This window comes from Pygoscelis adeliae, unplaced genomic scaffold (genome assembly GCF_000699105.1).
Source record: "Pygoscelis adeliae isolate BGI_AS28 unplaced genomic scaffold, ASM69910v1 Scaffold36, whole genome shotgun sequence".
Lineage (NCBI taxonomy): Eukaryota > Metazoa > Chordata > Aves > Sphenisciformes > Spheniscidae > Pygoscelis > Pygoscelis adeliae.
Genome location: NW_008824934.1, coordinates 5,284,358 through 5,304,518, shown reverse-complemented (window position 1 = coordinate 5,304,518; position 20,161 = coordinate 5,284,358). Strand labels below are relative to the sequence as shown.

Below are 20,161 nucleotides of genomic sequence, written 5' to 3'. Positions count from 1 at the left end.
GTACTGAGTGGCCAAGAGGGGCCTGGCAACATTATTAATGGCAGATGAACTCTGAAGGGCAGAGCAGAATTTTCATCTTAATTAACTAACACCCTTCCCACGCTGTTCCTTCCCCAAACGGTGCAGGGCAGGTTGAGGCAGCTGCTGACCAAAGTGGCATGAGAGAGCCTCATGCCAGATCGCACCACAATGTACTGTCAGATTTGTGAACATACAGATAGGCAGCTACTGGGAGCTCAAAAATCACACGGTAGCGATTCCGTAAAAGTCCTGTCCTCGGTCCCTCTGCTTTAAGGAGTCATGCAAGTGTGTAAATAGACAGACACAGCTGTAAGGAGGAAAATGGATGACAATTCTAGTTTTGCTTTTTTAAACATTATAGCAGATTGCTAGTTATGGAAGAAGAATGTGTGTCATTTGTAACTCCCTTTTAAGGGCAAACAGACACAAAAAGGTTCCTGAAGGGACACACTTGTCTTTGTAACAGTGCCTGGGAGCCCTCCAACCCCAAGGATTTGGACCCAGGGCAAACAGACAATGAGAAAAGCCAAAGCACAGTACTGCAAAGTGAAAATAACCTTACTCTGACAGCAAGCGGCAACCTAACAAGCAACAGGACAGAGACACCTTCTGCATTAATGATATCCAGTGTTAATTATGATGCTTCTGAATAAATTGGCAGCTGTTCAGTCAGGTTGCTGAACACATCAGCAGACAGTTGACATATTTTATATGACAAGCTATACTGGAAAATAAAACACTACAGACCTTTCAAGGTTGCTGCCTGTAAGTTCACCTCCTGAGTGCTGTGCTTAACAGGATTTACTTGGCAGAATTTTCTTGCCAATAAACCTCATTATCTGGCAGATACCGAGAAAGAAAAAAGACTATTTTCTGTTAATTGCTGGAGGATAAACATAAGGTCTCAGAAATAGGTGAGACACTTTGTACTAGTGCTGGAAATCATCCACCCCAAACAGACCTTTCCTAGCAAAACCATACAGCATTTATTAACAAAAACAATCCTGCTATGACTACTACCAATCCTACTCTCACTACCGATTTACTGCCCTCTCTCTTTCCTCTGTTTTGATTGGGATTGCAGATTGGGTTACAAAGTCTTACGTTGAGAATGGATCTGTTTTAGTTACCAGGCCATGCAAGTGTGGGGAAGACATGGTGCTACGAGAGCACAAACACCGCCTGGAGTGGAACACAGACACGGCTCTCCAGGCTTCTCTCGGTTTCCTCATATTGTTCTTACCATATTTGCCAGTGCACAGCCATCCAGTAATTGCTATGGTGATATGAAGCTGCTTTCCTTCAGTAAGTGGGAGGAATTCAAACTCTTCTATGGCCCCCACACGCTTCTTCATCTTGTATCCTACACACAGCAAGGCAGAAACACGAGTCTCAGAAAATGCACAGCAAGGACAGACTCTGCTAACAGTAGAAGTTTGTAAGAAATTACTTGGGTAATTTGGATAGGGTTTTTTCCTTTCCAAAAGCCTCAGCAAGTCCATGCATTACTTAGAGCTTGGTATGGAGCCAACATGATCCTTCTGAGCTTGCGTGATCTGAGGGAATCCCAGCAGAAGGTTTTTTTGCTGCAGACCAGACATCAGCTGTAACAGCCGCTGCTCTCCATGGCAGCATCTTTCTAATCCAAAGCAGCAAGCTTTCATTTCCTTCATTAGCCACATACCAAATATTCTTTTCCTACTTGGTCATCAGGGGCTAGACAGTATCTTAATCAGCATTGAAATAAAAATTTCACAGTTGTAAGATTACACCTCAAATTGCTTCCCTTGCTCTGCAGAGCTCAGTTAAGTCATTAGCTCTGTATTTGCAGAAATGATCCTGTGCCTCAGTAGCTGAGAAATGTGCGGTGACTCTCTTACCAGTAAGGCCAGCTCCAGCTGCTCCGAAAAGCGATGCCATGACAGCAATTCCAGCAGTCGAACCTAAAGCAGCTGCTCCAGCACTTCCAATGATAGTAGCAGCTCCCGCAGCAACCAGAGGTGCAGCAAGACCCCCTGTCAAGCCTGAAGATGCATCAAGTGATATCACCAGTCTATTATCACTTACAAAAACCAGGCAGTCATTTCCCTGTGCTGTGTGAGTACTGCTAATGCTACTGAAAGAGTACAAATGACGGTCTTTCTTGCATCAATAAAGGGGCTTCCTGAGACCCTCCCCAGGCCCTGAATCTCTGCACAGATTCTTTGACTGACTTCAGTAAAAATGAAGAATAATTTAAAAGTCAAAGGAAGAATGTGTGGTAGCCTGGTGTGAGCTATGCCCTATTTGCTTAGGAAACATTGATCTAGTCTCACACTATTTTGAATTTAGAGTTGAAGATCTGATCCTCTTATAACGCAAGAGCAAAAGAGGAGAAAACATTTTTTAAGGGTGACGATCTCAGTTTAATACCTCCCCCAGCCAGTGGAGCTATACTGGAATAACTTTTCCAGCTAATTCTTTCAGTTTTCTTTTCGTGTGGCTGAAAATACTTTTCTTGGATTTGGTGTTTCTTTTCTTAGGTTTTTGTTGTTGTTGTCTGGGGTGATTTTTTGGTATCTGAAGTGACATACTACCTTCAGCCTGGCAAAGAAAAGCAGTGAACGCTTTAAAATTAGAGCTTGGGCTAAAAGGTATGATGGCTTCTGTTGCTGAATGTGTAATTCAGACACCCCTCCCTCTGCCTCTAGTGCTGTGCATGCAATTCAGGAGCTAGTCTCCAAAATGCCTAGGGCAGCCTCACCAATCACCGTTCCGCCCCCAACGGTTGCCAAACCGATCAGCAGGTATCTCTTCAGCTTTCTTCTTCTTTCCTTCTTTTTTCTTGATACTTCTGCAGTTCTGTGGGGGAATTAGAAGCACAAAAGCTGATGGAAAAGCCTGACGGATAACAGTGCTGCGTCAGAATCTGCTTTTATTCTCCTCAGTGCAATTTCCCTACTGGGAACAGTAAAAAATAACATGCAGGTGTGGACTGTGACAATACACTCAGATTTATGAGCATGGACATAAACCCACAGATTTAAATTGAAACGATTTAATTGCTGACAAAAGCCAACAGATGTTACTTACTTGGAAAACCCTTCCTAATAGGGCTGAAGCTTGTAAAAAAAGAAACAAAAAGTCAAAAGCATTTCCATAACTATATACTGCCTATGTGTCTTTAAAAAACACAAGAAAGCTAAGTGAAAACAGGGAAAAGCGTTTGAAACAAAAGGGAATAGGGGTAATTTGTGACAACAAACAAAGAGTTGGAATTAAACTATTTTCCAACAACAGTGTTTATATTGAGCTGCTTTCTAATTGCACATCACGATATAACAATATAATAGGCATTAAACACAGTCACTAGTTTATTTGTCTGTGTGCATTTAAGCTACATTTCAACAAGCTTATCAGAAACAGGTAAATAAACCTAAAAGGAACAAAGATCACTTATTAGGCACTACTTTTGGCTTCTCTCCACTGTCTTTGGTTTCTCTCTTACAAGAAATACTTCCCACTTCAGAGGAAAGTGCAAGAAACAGAGGGTACTGGAATAAGTTGTTTACAGAGGAAGGTTCCTTCTAGCCTGCTTACGCAGCAGTTAATCTGGGCCTTGAAACATGAGAATTTATCTTGCTTCCAAACTTGGATATTTTCCCTCTTAATCCTAGCCTAATTGTGGATTTTCATTATCCATATAATTGCCTAATCCTTCCTGGAACCCCCTAAGCGCACTGTAATTTTGATAAAGACAATTTTAGATGAGTCCCAAACAATATGCAGCTTTGTAAAACACAGCAGGAGGAGAATGAAGCACAGTGGGTGAAATCCCTGCGTCGCTGAAGTCAATGGCAGAACTCCCACTGACTTGCATGGCACGGAGACTTTGTCTCCACAGAGCTCCTCCGAAAAACATCGTGTATTACCTGCTGCAGCAGCAAATGTAGCTGACTGCAGAGCACAACAGCGCTACCTGCAATGGCTACCTCTTCAGCAATGTCCGTATAACCGTGTTCACTTTCTACAGCCCTGTGGTCAAAGCGGTATTTGGATATGCCCTAGTTCATGCATGCAGTCACCAATCTGAACACCTGGAAAAAACTGCTCCTGGAGTTCTTTAAACAGGTGCTGCAGTCTGACTGTTAATACCTAAGTTGGCAATATCCAGCGATTTCTGTTCTACACAGTGGTTCATCAGCTTTTATAGTCAATGTGCTGTTGTCTTGGGCTGAAAATAACGACATCAAGAGCGCTGAAATACATCTAACCTGGCTTTAGTTGCAATAATGAGCAATTTGAGTTATGTGAGTAGAAGGATAGTTTGCAGCAAAAGCCTGCCTGAAGATGCAGTAAGTAAAACTACTGTCATGAGAACTTTTACCTGTCATTGCTTTCCTTCCGTAGTTGCTAGCAACCGCTTTTGACAGTTGCTTTCCTAATAGCTTCTGCATTACAATTATCACTTCATTACCAGACTGCTTTTTATCCACTATGGTAATTAACTGCCTCTTCTGGTACTTCTCTACCCTCAGTAATCTTGGATATGCAGCTTCTTGCCTGAACCACAAATAACGTTCAGAGAGATTTTATGGGTGGAATGACAGACAGGTCATTTTCCAATGATGAAAAGTGGCAGGAGTACACGTTAGCGAGCAACTAACGTCATGTCTTCCAGTTTCTTACAGAACCGTGTACAAAAGAGAGGTTCACACATGCAAGTCACAACATGTTTGGTGCTAGTAAGATGGATTTGAGCATTGTTCTATAGATGACCATACTATACATTTAACCTTGCACATTCTGGGCCACAGGCCAACACACCCACAGCAGCAAAGGCAGGAACAAAAACTTCTGTTAACAAATACCAGTAAAAAACGCCTATGCAGAAGCTGCCAAACCCCTGTTTGGTTGTCACTGTTCCAAAACCTCTTGCAGTGGATGGCCAAAGCTGCAAGCATCCTAAGCAGATGTTAATGTATTCCCTGCCCTAGAAGTCTGTGAGGTCAAAGCGGTGACCGGTTTATATTCCACTTCCTTTCCCCATTGACTCCTAACTTTAAAACAAACAAAGGGTCATCGATTCCCCACAAATCCCAGCCTTGTTTTAGCACTGCAATAACGAATGTGTTCGCACTGCAGTCTTGGACTACGCTCACCATAAAGATTTTTCTTCCCTTTTATCTAATAGGTATTTACTTCCATGGCTGCAACTTGGGCAAAGAACAAGATTGAAATCCATGGCTTTCGCCACACCAGATATGCACAAAACCCACTGGGCTAGCTGCAACGTTTGAAAGCCACACTTGTAAGTATGCAGCGTAATTCTCCAGTCGCTCTTGCAATTATCAGACACGCTGCTACCTTTTTGGGTTGTGCTATAGGAGCCACAGTCCAGTTGATGATACAGAATTAGGTATTGGAGCATCACCTTTGCAAGCGACACCCCACCCTCAGCATCGGTGTTTTCCTGCGCTAAAGGCCCAGGACTGAGTTTGTTCCCACAAGCCACAGCAAAACAGTCCCCATTAATACCAACCCTTGCTCCTGCTTGCCAAACGGTGTACTGTTTAGCAGTCCATCATCTTTCAGATTATTTTGACTTTCCCTTTTTACAGTGCGCTATAAAGTTAAGCTTCATTTAAATAAAGTTATAACTGAAAGATAACCATCACATGCTGAACCCCCTGGTAACGTCTGAACTGTACTGTGTCAGGGACGTTGATTAAAGCCTTTATTAGCACTAAGGTTAATCTCATAACCTTTTTGCTGAGTTGACAGATAGAAATATTAAACGGTCCCTTGAAAGTCCACTGCGGACATGTTTACTGCCTTACATATCGCTAAACCTTCACACAATTCCTGCCTGATAAGTGGAATATAAAAATACTACATTTGTTATAGATAGCAACATTTTGGCCCTTTCACATCTAAGAACTGGTGATTAAGAGAATTAATCTTATATTAATAACACAGAATTAGGAGTCAGGTCCATAAGTATCTAAAGATGCAGATTGTCGCCCTCAAGATCTGCCTTCAATAGGAGTTAGACAGCTGTCTTTTAAACAGGATACAGAGAAGGACAGATCCATAGAAAATGAGCTGCTGATCTAATCCTGAAATTTTTAGGAACTTCATTCTGCAAGAGGCAGCAGTTCTATCTGAAGAATATTGGGCCAAGAGATAAGATCCACTGCGGACATGTTTACTGCCTTACATATCGCTAAACCTTCACACAATTCCTGCCTGATAAGTGGAATATAAAAATACTACATTTGTTATAGATAGCAACATTTTGGCCCTTTCACATCTAAGAACTGGTGATTAAGAGAATTAATCTTATATTAATAACACAGAATTAGGAGTCAGGTCCATAAGTATCTAAAGATGCAGATTGTCGCCCTCAAGATCTGCCTTCAATAGGAGTTAGACAGCTGTCTTTTAAACAGGATACAGAGAAGGACAGATCCATAGAAAATGAGCAGCTGAGGATCTAATCCTGAAATTTACAGGAACTTCATTCTGCAAGAGGCAGTTCTATCTGAAGAATATTGGGCCAAGAGATAAGAGACACAAGATCTTTGTGATGTATTTAAGCATAATCTACAGTCTAGGAGAGGCAACTGGAACAAGTAAATGAGGCAGTTCAATGTGGAGTTGGCTTTACCAGCTTGCAAGGTTGGGGCTCAGCTCTGATTTTAAGAACGCTGAGCTTTCCTGCTTCTCAGTGCAGCTGAAGTGCTGTGAGGGCTCTGCAACCCTAATCAAGCCATAAATGATTGTGCTAAGAGCCATGGGCGGAATGATCAGAGACTGGACTTAGACACAAGTAATTACTGTTAAGCTTTCAAGCACCGGCAGTGTTTTTTCATCCCATAGTCAACCCAAATGTTCTTACTCTGACTCTTCCTCTTTTTGTTCCTTCAGGCTCTCAAGCAGAGATTCCTCCAGGACTTCCAGCTCCTCCAAGGGGATTCTCAGCAGCCAGGTGATGTGGCAGATCAACACCCTGGCTCGAGCATCGTAGTACCCTTAAACAGAGGGAAGCCCAGGAAATCAATCAGTCTGCATTGCACCAGATTAAATAGCGAGTGGCACACTCAGCTGTGCTAGAGGACCATGTCACATACAAGCATAGCTCCTTCCCTCAGGCCCTCTTCGTCTTCCATGAATTTGAACACAACTCCTATTATCTAGAGAAGAGAGCGATAAATGGAAAATCCTTCTTCCCTGCAAACCTCATCCTGTGAACAAAGTCGCTACACCAGGTAACTGCCTCTAGGGCAGAAAAAGGAACTCAAGTCGGTCACCATCCTCTGTGATAGAGGCCTTGTGGCTCTGGACAGGCTGCATCTTTCTTCTCAACAGAGAAATGCTGCAGCAAGACCAGTCCTAACTGGAAATATCAAATATATGTATACACACACACACGTATATATCGCTATATGGGTAACGTGACACAGTACATCTCAACTATGCACCAATGCAAGATATGGTATCCTGTAAAAATCCACCTCCATACAAAACCTTTATATTCAATTCATCTTGTTGGGAACAAGAGGGACTCTGGAGTTTAAAACTACACACTGGCTCACCTAGCAGCATCACTGACAATTGTTCGCATTTATACTTCACTGCAGGAGATGCGGGAGTGGACACTGCACTCAGACAACACGTGATAGGAGTAATGATTACTCCTAGGCTTATAAGCAGGTGTTCTTAAAGAAAAGACATTTTAAATGTAATAGATTTTAAATTATTTGTGCCAACTCTTGCTTTTTTAATGTGTTTCCCTCAGTAGCACCTGCTGCTTCCTGATGGTAGGCTTTTGTAAAGGGTTCTTGGTGCACTCTGGGATGAAAAATGCAATTGCTTTTCTAGGGGTGGGTGAAGATACCAGCAAGACCCAGCTACAAAGTATGTTTCTGATACCTGCTGCACATAGATCAAATACAGCATTTGGCAATCTATTGAGTTTATTTATTTATTACCATCATTACCAAGATACCAAACTACTTCAGTAGGCTTTAATGATGCCACTTTTAAGATCTGTGCTTAGTTGAGAAATAAAGATAGTATTTATCTTCACTTCATCCCTGATATGTGCCACGTCTTGCAAGCCCAAGCAGGTGTTTTAATGAGTAGCCTTCTTGCTCCCTGTCTGCTAATACGCAACTTAGCTTTTGACTTAGCCAGCTTGGCAGTAAGTCAGCGAGGCTTGAAAATATATTTCTTTTCAATTCCAGCTTAGCAAAATAAGCAGTTTTGCAATAACTGACTTGTCAATTTTCCATTAAAAATAAAGGAAGAACAAAAACGGTACTTTGTTCTGCAGTGAAACAGGCTAATCAGCAACCAGTGAGTTCTTTCCTGTGAGAACATGTTAAAACACAGAGATTTAAAAAATGCAAGTAGTGATATAAAACAGGCTTCTTTTAGAAGTGAACATTTTGTTCAGTAGGCAGTCTTTATTTCATTAATTTTATCAGACTAATCCATGTTACGGATTGTAAACCAGAAAATTGTTTTATGCGTAATATAATATATGAGTAAAATCACATTTATTTATAATAGGCTTCACAGGACACTCTGGAATTTAAACCCTGAATATTTTTTTTTTTCCTTTTAGGCAACAAGCAATCTGCAGAACATTTGCTAGGCTGAGATTTTCATAACAGCTTTACTGCCTTCGTAAAGGAAGAGGTCACCTGCTCCCCTGAAACACGGAAGAAAAAACACCCCACTATAGGTATTTCAGTTCAGAACTTTTCTACCGTCATACACATTTGCATGCCAATGCACGGCATGTGAAGGTAAACAGTTGTTCAATTTTTAACAGGTATTACTAATCATTCCTAATATAATAGTTGCTTTTCCTGTAGAGGATGCAGGGAAAAAGTATGCTGCTTTTGCTATAAAGGAAGCTAAGATAAAAGAGGATGGTACCTTGAGCTTTCTGAGCATTTTAAAGTATCAGATGTAAACTCATCTACATTATTCTTACAAAGAACAAATGCTAGGTAAACTTACCATCTCTAAGAGAGAAGGATAGAAGATCCTAAAAAGGAAAAAAAGTATATTCAAGTTAAAACTGATGACGTATGCCCCGAGGTCTCAAAATGGAGGCATGAAAACCCATTGGACTATGATTTAGTTACTGCAGCATGTCAGTTCATAAACCTGGGAATCCAGCAAGCTACAATTCAGTAGGGCAGCACAGAGCAAAGCCAGATGTTTCCAGTACAAAATTCTCCATATGCGGGTACAAATGGCTGGACAGAAGTAGGTAAGCGCAGGATGGGAGGGCAGTGCCTGCTTGGTATACGCTGAAGCATCCCATATTTTTTGTTATTAGCGATCCTGTTGCAATTGAAAGCACCACAGTTACACGGTACTTCAAAGTTTGGAGAAACAGGGCTCTAATCCTCCTACCACTCTAATGCCTTCTGCTCGCTGTATAGGCATATATACTCATACTTTCAACATGAGTAACAGGTTTGAATGCTACTCTAATGGACTAGTGGCCCTTATTTTCTTTGGCATTCTGAGAATTCACAGCTCTAGGTGGTAAGGCTGAACTGGCATGAAGTTATTTTGGATTAAGTACGCAAAAATAGAAAACTCAGAATTTATGGCCATCTGTCAAGATTAAGGGACTTGACTCCTGTGTTGGCTCTTCATCATAAAAAAATTGGAAAAACAGATCAATCCAATAGATGTTTTCTATGGACAAATCCATAAAAAAAGAGGCCAGTGTTTTTACTACCATGTTCTCCTCTTTTATTGTCACTGGATAAATTTTAAGTACTTTGTGTAACTACAACACTAAGCATTAGCTCAGTCTAGCTACTTCCCTCTCCTACACACAAATAAAGCACAGCTGAATTTTACAGGGAATCCTTCAGCCCTTTGGGAACACAAAAAATGCAGCCAAAGACGTAGGATGCTGCCAAAGAGTTTATGATTATTAGTTCCGTAAGCTCCTAAGCAGAATTTGTATCGTAAAAATGTCTCTAATCTTTTCCCTACTGCATGAGAAGTGTAGAACGGAGAACAAGCCATCCTTAACCAACTCCTACTAGAAGTGGGGCAAACTGTAGATATTATCAAGGCAAAAGTAAGTGCCTGGACTCTGAATATCATTTTAACATGAGAAGCATCTGCTATTTCATAAAGGAGAGCTTTTGCATAGGACTAGGGAAACCAAAGGATTAGGGCAGCTGAACTCCCACCTATGGGTGCTTTTTCACAAGGTATGGCCCCAAAACCTTCGCTCCACTGCTGCCTAATGTTTTCACACACACACCTCTACTGCTGAATACCTGGGTGGCTGTTCCCATCCACAGAGAAGCCTTCTTTTGCTTGCCTGTCCTGCAAATCCTAACGGGATAAGGATTTCCAGAAGGTATCTGTTGGGCTGGGCTCTGCACAAAGCAGTCATCACTGCTCCTTCATCCTACATCCCAATGGCCAGAGCGCTCACCCAAGAAAAGGAAGGTCCTGGTTTGCTATCTCCAGGGTGTGAGTAACCCTTTTAATTTAAGTTAGTCACTGAATCAGGTCTCCTCTGTTCCCCCTATCACCATGTTGCAGAAAAAAAAGGCTTCTTTTTAGGTCCGGCCACGATTAGTATTCTGTGCATGCACACACGCTGCAGGCTGTTCCCCAGGCTGGTTGGTGGGATGTTGGAATTGGAAACATTAATCTCCACAGGCAGAGGGAGGAATGTAACTCGGGCTTCCCAGAGCCCGAGTGCCATAACTACCCAAGTATTAGATACGTGGGCACCATCACCTCCTCCCTGGCTGCAGTTTTGTGAGGAAGGGTTGGCATAGAGGTGTCAAAGCCCAGCAGAAGGTCCAGGGCTGGGAGTCCCAAGCAGAAAGCTGACCAAGCAAAGAGTCTGAAGTCTAGAATAAGGTGAAGCTCGTGACCGTGTCGCCATAATTTTCCAACAGGCTTGTGGTTTGTGGTTTGTGCAGAGCCCATTTGTAGGCAATACATTCTCCCTGTGTGCTGCGAAGGGAGCCGTGGCTCTTGACTCAGGTCCTGTATGATATGCCCAGTATCATCTGTGGCACCTAATATCAAATAATCTCTGTTAAAAATCTGGCCTAAGCATTTATATATATGTATTTCAAAAGGTGACGGATGGATACAGGTAATCAGCTGGTAAACTGGAACTACTGCTTTTATTGCATCTGTGCTAATTAGCATTCCCAAGTATTTCTAATTGGTTTAGGCTTTGCACATACTGCTGTGCAGTCACCTGGAATCCAACCAGAATTGATTAGATTAATTCACAAGTAGTTTGTTTTCCTCCTCTAAGTTATTATATTTCAGTCTTATCTTGAAGTTGGTGTTTTGAATCTCCCTGTGAATTCTATGCAAAAGACTACCACCCATATGACTGAGAAACCTTACAAAGAAAGGGAAGCGATCTTTATTCAGAGCCTTTGCCAGCTTTTTATGAACTGCTGCAAGTTCAATACCCATTTCCTCAACAACAGAGAGCATCCAATCCACATCGCAGTGGATGTGTGTAGAAAAACACAGGAAAAATGGGCATTCTAAGTATGTTCAGAGCAAAAAAAATTACTCATAATAAGAACGTTCAACATTTTCTCACCTATCATCACTTCTTCACCTCTTCTGTTGCACTGCCTTCTCATACTGCACTCACAGCCTGTGTGTTATGACTACTGTCCTTAAAGGATTCAGTTAACCAACATTTGCCTGTATTAGTCATCTGCAATGAATGCAAACAAAGATAAAAATCCATAATCCTCAAATTTTCATTGAATCAATGGTGAGCTCACCACTCCTGACCTCCTGTATCATCCCTTCAGCACCGCTGAGATGAAGGGCATTCAAAAATGCAGGCACTAGTGCTGACAGGACCCTGCCACTGAACACACTGAGCAATTAAAGTGTGTACTTGTTAAATAAACACTAAATGTTGCATCAGTAGCAGCTGAATACAAAGAAGCAAGAGCACCATAAAGCAACATATCAAGAATTCACGAAGCTTTGTCCTGAAGCTTGTTTACGTTTAGGTAAGAAGGAAAAAGCTGCTCTCAGCTCGATACACTGAAGTTTCCCACACGCCAGTATGCTTTCCCAAAGACACCTTGCAAGCCTCTGCTGCCTTGCTCTACAAAAGTCTTTAATTCTATCTTCCCTTTGACAAAATCAAGCACCTTGCCTATATACGTGACTGCATAAGGTACTGATGTTGTGGCATTAGACTGATAGCTATTCCTTTGCTTTCAACTAATCAAAGAATTGTTATCTATGGCTTCTGTATTCCACCTGAATCCAGGGGATAAGTGCCTCAGTTCTCTGGCTCAGAGCAAAATACTGCGTGCTCCCACTGATCCAGAGCCACTTTTGTAAAAGCACAAGGAGACCTTATGCAGCATAAGCTCAGAGCAAGCACAAGTTAAATTTCACCAAAATTTCACCCTTAATAAACTCAGCAGCAACGCAGGAAAACTTGCCTAATTCTAGAGAATTCATCTTGAAGCAGAGAGAATGAGGGAAACAACCTGGGAAATACCAAACCATCTAGATGCAGAAAGAACTGAGTGTGGATTTATTGATTTTGAGCAAAACGACAACAAAACAGCTGCTATTATTTTAGAAGATCTGTCCTAACTTATTAATTAAGCTTACGATTCTCTGTCACTGTACTTACACTGTTAATAGGACTTTGGGCATTACAACATTCGGATCCTCTGAGGCCTTTTATGGACTGACCAGAAGACACGAAAGATGGCTGAGATAATGGGAGCTGGTCGTGATGACAAGAAAGTTCACTCCTATCATATCTTTACTTACGCAGCCATGTTCTCACATCTGCTGTTCTCTCAGGCCATTGCTAAAGGTGAGTGTCTGATAACTGTTACTCAATATCGGAGTATTATCTGCACGCAGGATGCCTCGCTATTTCCTTGTGTGCAGTATACAGCAAAGGGTGCGAGGTGACAGTGGCCACGTTATGCCTGGCATCAGCAGCAGCCTACTGTGCTCTTTGCCCTGCACGGCGTAACGTGAGGCTGGATGAGGAGATATCTTCCCCATCTGAGCTTCTGCAGCAAAGGTGAACAACACCGAAATACTTCACTTCTTATCTTTACATCAGCTTTTACGTCAGAACATTACGGAGTAGTCCTAGCCTCACTAATACTTTCTCAGCGAAAGAAAATAAAGTCACAATAACTTATTTCCTTCTAGCCAAAGCTGACTCTGGGAAAAAGACTCTGGGAATTGTGCTATTTGCAGCATGTATGTAAGGTGTTTTGTATTACAGGGATAGTGAAGGGGCTTTGAAACAAATGAAAATCAGGCCTATCAGGTTCAGTGTTTCACCAAAATCGGCAGGATGCACATATGAATCAAAACCACTGCAATAATACAGTCAAAGTGAAAAGTTTGACAGTTCTCTGTTCTGTAGAGCGAAAGCATGAAAGACACAAAACGTTAATTCAACAGCCAGTAACTGTGCCTCATGTTCATCACTTCCACAAGCTGTTAATGGATAGAGAGACTGCCAGTCACCCACACAGCTGCTCAGAAATATATGCATATCAGAAACGTTGATTTTACTTCCTTGACTGTACAAACAGAACTTCAGTTGCAGACAGACATGTATGACAAATCTCTTTTGCAAAAGCAAACAAGGGCGAGAGGAGCATATGAACTTACTTGGGTAATGACAACTGGATTTTCTTTCAAGATGGGATCCTTCAGCAAAATCTGGGTAAAAGTTTCTGTGCCCTCACCTCCTAAGCCACTAGCAAATGCTGTCATGGCAGGTAAGACAGCTTGGGGCAGGTCCAGCCATTTCACAAAGCCCTCAATGAATTCCATCCTGAAGGAGCTGTAAGGCAACAGTAGCAGTTACGGCTCTGTAACTGGGGATTTTCGCAAACTTTGAGTGGTTCCTGCCTTCAAATGTTGATCTGTTGCTGTTCACACAAAAATCAAAGCACAGCACAGAAGTCAGCAGAAGGCGAGTTGCTACACAAGCCGGCTAAACAAACAAGCAAGCAACCTGAATGGAGCTAGACCTTTCTTCAATACATGCTTTGAAGTCTGCAGTATTAAGGGATGCAATTTGTGCTGAAGTGTAGAAGTCTTAAAGGTGTAAGAGAGAAAGTCAATTAAGAAAACACCTAATGTCAAAAGGATCTTCCACTTCCCCAACTTCAGAAGACCCCACACAGTCTGATACCAGCTCCGTCTGAGCTGCTACCCAAAAGCCACCTCCTTTGCTCACCCCTTGCTACCCTGTGTAGTACCTTTGCTCTTTTTCAGGGAACAGCCATGCCAGGGATATCCCACAAAGCGCCGCATAAGCAAATCTTCCCGGTTCACCCAGCTGCTGGCCCAGAAGCAGACACGGTTCTTTTTCATCTGCCTGTTCAGCCCCGCTCTGCTGTTTCGAAGCCAAACCTCTCCACTTCTCTTCTGCAGCCATTTTTACCTGCAAATTCAAAGAGGAAAAAGCAGAAGAAAAAAAACACAACATCAAACAGTTGGAAACCAGGAAGCAAGGAGACAAATTGCCTTTGCTTATTCACTGTCACTCTTGCTGTCAGTATTAAGTCAAGTCTGTCAAGGTCCAGCTTGTGTATCCCCCCACAACCTGGTGCTGTGACCAAAGAAGACAACAGGAGACTTTCTGTTCACCAATTCTCAAAAGTTTTGCACAAAATGAGCCGACAATACTTCGCACAGCAGAAGGAGAAATACTTCAAGACGCAAAGAGACTGGGCTCCGTTCAGGCATATCATTCACATGTTTACCGCAAAAATAACATGTGAAATAAAAGCTCTGCACCTGGTGCAGGGACTGGTACAGCTGCCCGGGAACTCATTTGCCTCTCTCATCCTCAACCCAAATTGCTCCTCTGTTTATTTTGCTGACAGTGTTAAGAAAGTTGAGTCCAGCTGCAGCCTCTGATGAGAAGGACTTTTAATGTGTCCCATGGACATTGCTAGGCTTTGTTTTTAACATTCTCTCCTCTATACAACCTGCCACTGCTTTTTCCCTAAACATAAGATCCCTGCGCCTTGAACTGGGCCAAAATACTATTTTTTAGAGCGTGGACGTGCACGCTTCCAACTGAACGGCTTACAACTGCTCCCCGGGAGCTACCCTGATTAAACAAGCGGCTAACCAAGATGACTGAAATCAGGCAGATGTGACAAGAGCTCATTTCACAATTCAACGTGGGTAACAATCTGCTCCAAAGCTTGCTTACATCACCTGAAATTTCTACTGACTTCACCAAGATTCAATCAGTTTCTAAGGGGCCCAAACCACCTATTTCATTATATACTTCCTATTGAAATGTCTCCTTTCTTCTGAACCCCGTAGAAAGGAAAGTGGCTAAATAGGAATTAGGAGCCCATGACACTACAACAGAAACTCAGAGGATGCAGACACCATTTATGGGATAGTTTTAGAGTCCTAGAAGAAAGAAATGCAGCACAGGAGCAGCTCTTTTTAAAGAGATTTTATTATCTGCATGCCGTCTGTCATGGTCTTCCAGGAAAGGTGTCTGTCTTGCCTTCCCGCTCAGAAATTTATTCGAGGAGATTCGTATTTCTCAAGGCTTGCACTATTTAACTGCTGATGTATAAATGCAAGGAAAATTCACCACTCAAGGGCCGGCGGTTATCGTAACTCGCACCTCTCTGCCTGGGAGAGCTCAGCCCCCCACAACACGTACGCCCTGATGCCGTCCGTCCGTGGCTTCAGCACACGGGTCTAAGGCATCTCGGTGCGTTTCCATGGAAACATCGCATTCCAGCAACATGGGAGCACGAAGTCCGCAGAAATAAACAAACTCTGTTATTTCCGTACCAACCAGAGAAGGGAAGGGCCAGATTACGCTTCCCCGGGGAGAGCGGGCGCCTGGGATCAATCCCGGCCCCAGCAGGCCCGCTCCGGTACCAACCTCAACACACAGCAGCATGTACGCTTGCGGAATTGCAGCTGTGAAGGTGGCGCAAGATGTGCCTCCACGCTTTCCTTACAAAATCCCAAGATTGTTTTATTACCTCAGGAGCTCCAAAGCCCTCATTTGGACCCCAAAATCCATTTCACATCACTCACTAGGCTCCGATCTTGCTCAAAGACCCAAACTTATGGACCAATTTGCCCAGAAATAATCTAACGCTTGAAGTTTCAATAACTTTACAAACAATTACTTGGCATGTATATTCACCTCTGGACACAGATTTATTAGCTTATTATGGGAGACAGCACTGAAACTAAAATCCCCTTCCCTGCTGTGATAGATTTATTGATTTGTTAACACAGGCTCATATGAAAAGTGAAGCAGCTAAAAAGGATCCAGAAACAGTACAACTGTTCAACCTCGTTTCCCAATAACATAGAAGATGTGACCAATTATGGAGCGACACCATAGTGGCTTCTTGCATACAACTTTATTGCCGTTATGCAACAAATAATTAACGATGCTGAGCATCTAGAATACCCTGAGAAAGTTTTTGAAATATTTTTCTTTGCTCTGAAGATGCTCTGATCAGTACGCTCGATGGGCGTCCCTCAACATAGGTATCTATTTCTTCATAAATATCTAGGAAAAAGTGGGCTTGGATTTTCAGACACGCAGCACAAAAAAATGGTAACATGTGATTTAGTACAGAAAACTTGGGCCAAGAGTTTTGCCACTAAATCCAAGATGAGGGAATTGAGAGCTAGAAATATATCCCGAAAGTTATTTACAGCTTGTGGCGCTGGAATTCACGTCTCTCACTCGAACAATGTGATTCAGCGATCAATAGCATTGCCATAATCTGAACTGTCACTTGAAAGAGAAGTTTTTTATCACTTCCAGCACTCACTTTTCACACAAAGCCCTTTGTTTTCTTGAGAGGTGGTGTATTTTATACAGCAGTTCCCAAAATCCTATTTGGAAAGCGGAAAGATACGCCTTTTGTGGATCTAAAGCTGTACCATACACATGTGCTCCTACTGCTGGAAGAAGAAACACAAAGATGCTGGCATCGCGTTCGTCCTAAACTATGACAAAAGTGACCAAACCGCTGACACGTTAATCTCCAAGACCCTCAAAAGTTAACGAGGCAGCTCATCAACTTCAGAGAAGTAGCTGGAGATAATTATTTAGATGGGGCTGGCCAAAAAGTCCCTTACCAAGGTGCACAGGAGGACGGCGCGGCCAAACCGCGGTTAAGCATCGGACACCGTGACTGCAGAAACATTTGGGCAGATGAGTTTTCTTGGGGGCTTGCACGGGGCTCCAGAGCCACACACATGCTTACATGCTGGGAGCACCACGGCCTTCGCTTTTAATCCATAGATACGAAGTACGAACACGGAACGCAATTAATTCAGTCCTGGATAAAATCGTGTCTTGCCGCAAAAACGTGCAAATGCGATACAGACGGCCGCCGCAGAGATGCATGCTAAATGTAAAACAGAGATCAGGGACCGAGGGGACGGGGACACGGAAAAGCTAAAAGCTTAAGTAGTTGCAAAACTGAGCACGTTTGATCCGGTTAATCCAGATGCTTGTAGCAGCAGTGACTGAGAAGTGATGCCAGTAAACAGAAGGTGGGCAAAGCTGCGGAGAGGGACGTGACCAGCAGAGAGAAATCACTAGCGGGAAAAACGTGAAGGAAACACCTCACCCGGGAAAGCTGTGAGGACCAACATCTCCACAGCTGCCGATATTCACTTTTATCGCAAGTCCTTTGTGTTTGAAACCTCTGCTGCTAGAACACAGGCATTTTTTTTACAGGAAGTAGCACTTTTGACAACCACTGAAGAGAGGAAAGCAGCCCCCGGCAGCAGGACGGACGCCACCACAGCCCTCCCCTCAGGGAGCGACCTGAGGAGAGGGTCCCGCCCGCTCGCTCCCTCAGCCCGCGGAGCTGCACCCCAGCCGTACCCAGGCCCTCTCCCCACCTCTCCCGGCCCGGACCCGACCTGCTGCCGGCCCGGCTTCAAATGGGAGCCGCCGCGCTCCCTTCCGCCTCCTTCCTCCCGCCCGCCCCTTCCTGCCCTGCCCGCCCTTCCCGCCGCCACTACGTAATTTGCGTAGGGCTGGCGGGCTGCTCTGGGCTGTCCTTCTCTACGCTTCCCTACGCGAGTGGCGTAGCGAGCCGCGTAGACTGCGGAGCGGAGCGGGAAGCCGCGCTGGTCTGAGGTGATGGCGAGGGCTGGCGGCCAGCCCCGGGCTAGCCCTTACCAGGCTCCCGGCCCCTTCACGGGGGTGGTGGCAGGTCCATCTCCACCACGAGATGGGAATAGCTGCTCTTTCCTCGCTGCCCACCTTTATCCGCAATCTTGGGCCTTGTCCACCACGTTGGTGCCTCGCTCAGGGTTTAGGCCTATGTGGGTACCGGCCCTTTTGCTCCCTTTAAAGCCCTTCTTCCCCTGTGAGAACTCCTCCCTCTCTGAGGGAGGGTTACAGAGAGAGGTAGCAATGTGCATTTGGTGAAGCTGCTTTCAGGTTGCTGCACCAAGACTTCGTTGCCACCTCCGATGCAGGACAGGTTGGTGTCTCTGTGGGTTACCCTGAGGAAAATTAAAGCTTCAGTGGTGTCTCGCACTTCGTGCTGTGTTACCAGGTGGGATCTCAAAGCCATGTGAACAGAAGCTGAAGAGAGAGAGTGTGTGTGTTTGTGTGTGCGCGCATGCGCGCACTCATCAGGCAAATATGAGGGCCGTGTATGTGTTGCTTCTGATAGCAGTGGGGTTACTGGCGCAGTCAGCTCAGGAGGCTTTGCTCCAGTGTGGTTAACTGGCCTTGCAGAAATCCTAAGGCATTGGAGTTAGTTCAGCTACCCGAGCATAAGGCTTTTGCATTGTGTTTTGGGGGTTTTAAGAAATGCATTTGCTCTGAGAGCAGTCTCAGGCTGGAACCCCAAGTCCAATGCATAGTAATTTTTTGAGAAATCTGTTTTTTCCAGGGAAAGGAGAGCAGTTCGTCTGTATGATCACACTTCACGACAGCAAAACTAGTTTTGGTTGCTTGGTAAGCTGTTGCTTAAAATGTGCTATGTGGGACTTACTTATAAATACATTTTTTTAAAAAATCCGGGTACCAGTTCTGTTTAAAAGCTCATTTTGATTTGGCCAAATATCTTGCCCTGATTGCTTGCTACTAATACTAGACCCCCTCAGGTTTACTCACACAAGTACTCATGTTACGTATAGGTATTTTAAGCATCATCATGTGGTCATTAAATGTGATACTGAAGTTCAGAAGGCGAGTTCTGTTGATCCCAGGTAGGGTGCAGAAGGTACCTACTGTGACTTAGGTAACTGCACAACACAACGGACAAGTTGCAAATGGTTCACAACAACCAGGGAATCACCTGGACACAAATCTGTGCGCTCAGACCAAGATCTGCAAATTAGTTGCTTGTAGATTTGACCATTCTGTGTTTGAGGACCTAAAGTTCTCTTTGTACAGAATCAGCGATGTGGAAGTGTGAAATGTGTTATTTATTCCATGTTTATTTTCGCCTGTTTATGTCTGTGTGATAATGGAGAAAAGCTGTTAAAAGTGGTCCAAAACATGAGCGGAATGACAATTAGGAGTGAGTTTTATCAGATGTTGTAAACTTGGGATCTTATGATATATTTTAATAATAATCAAAGTCAGGACAATTATGGATAATTTAAAGTTCTGTACTTAAAGTGAGACTTCTACATTTAACAGTAATTTAAAACACCTACACAAAATTTTTCAGGCACCTGCCTCACACTCTTATATAAGTAACTAGTGACTGCGGTGGGCGATGGTGGTGCTGTTTGTTGACGAGAAGCCTGAAAAGGGATTGGAATAGGGAAAGTTGTGGCTTTGGGAAGGGCCCTGTGGGCAGAGGGGCAGAGTGGGAGCACAGCGTGACAAAAGGACAGGCGTATTTTTTAATTAAAACTGGCTTGTGTACATGCATTATTAAACAAAACACCTTCAAAGTTTCTGGTCCAGGATTCTGCCTATACAGACTGTAATCCTTAAAATACTGCTGTTGGGTCTTATCATACTCTTAATGTCTCAATGGTTTTCTGACTTTGTAAATCACAGTTCTCAGATATTTATGCAGTTTGTCAGGTACAGCTGAATACTACTGCCTGGGCCCACTTCTCA

The 20,161-nt window shown here is 43.4% G+C and overlaps 1 protein-coding gene across 1 annotated transcript in view; it reads right to left on the bottom strand.

Annotated features, from left to right (window-relative positions):
• Positions 1-17,998, bottom strand: part of TMCO4 (transmembrane and coiled-coil domains 4) — a 41,129-nt gene extending 23,131 nt beyond the window's left edge. The window contains exons 1-8 of the mRNA XM_009325245.1: positions 17,989-17,998; positions 14,307-14,491; positions 13,711-13,885; positions 9,034-9,061; positions 6,902-7,034; positions 2,765-2,862; positions 1,902-2,045; positions 1,265-1,384 (exon numbers count right to left, since the gene is read on the bottom strand). Of these exons, the coding sequence (XP_009323520.1) occupies positions 1,265-1,384; positions 1,902-2,045; positions 2,765-2,862; positions 6,902-7,034; positions 9,034-9,061; positions 13,711-13,885; positions 14,307-14,485 (877 nt within the window). The 5' untranslated portion in view covers positions 14,486-14,491; positions 17,989-17,998. The remainder of the gene's footprint in view (positions 1-1,264; positions 1,385-1,901; positions 2,046-2,764; positions 2,863-6,901; positions 7,035-9,033; positions 9,062-13,710; positions 13,886-14,306; positions 14,492-17,988) is intronic.
• Positions 17,999-20,161: the final 2,163 nt, after the last annotated feature.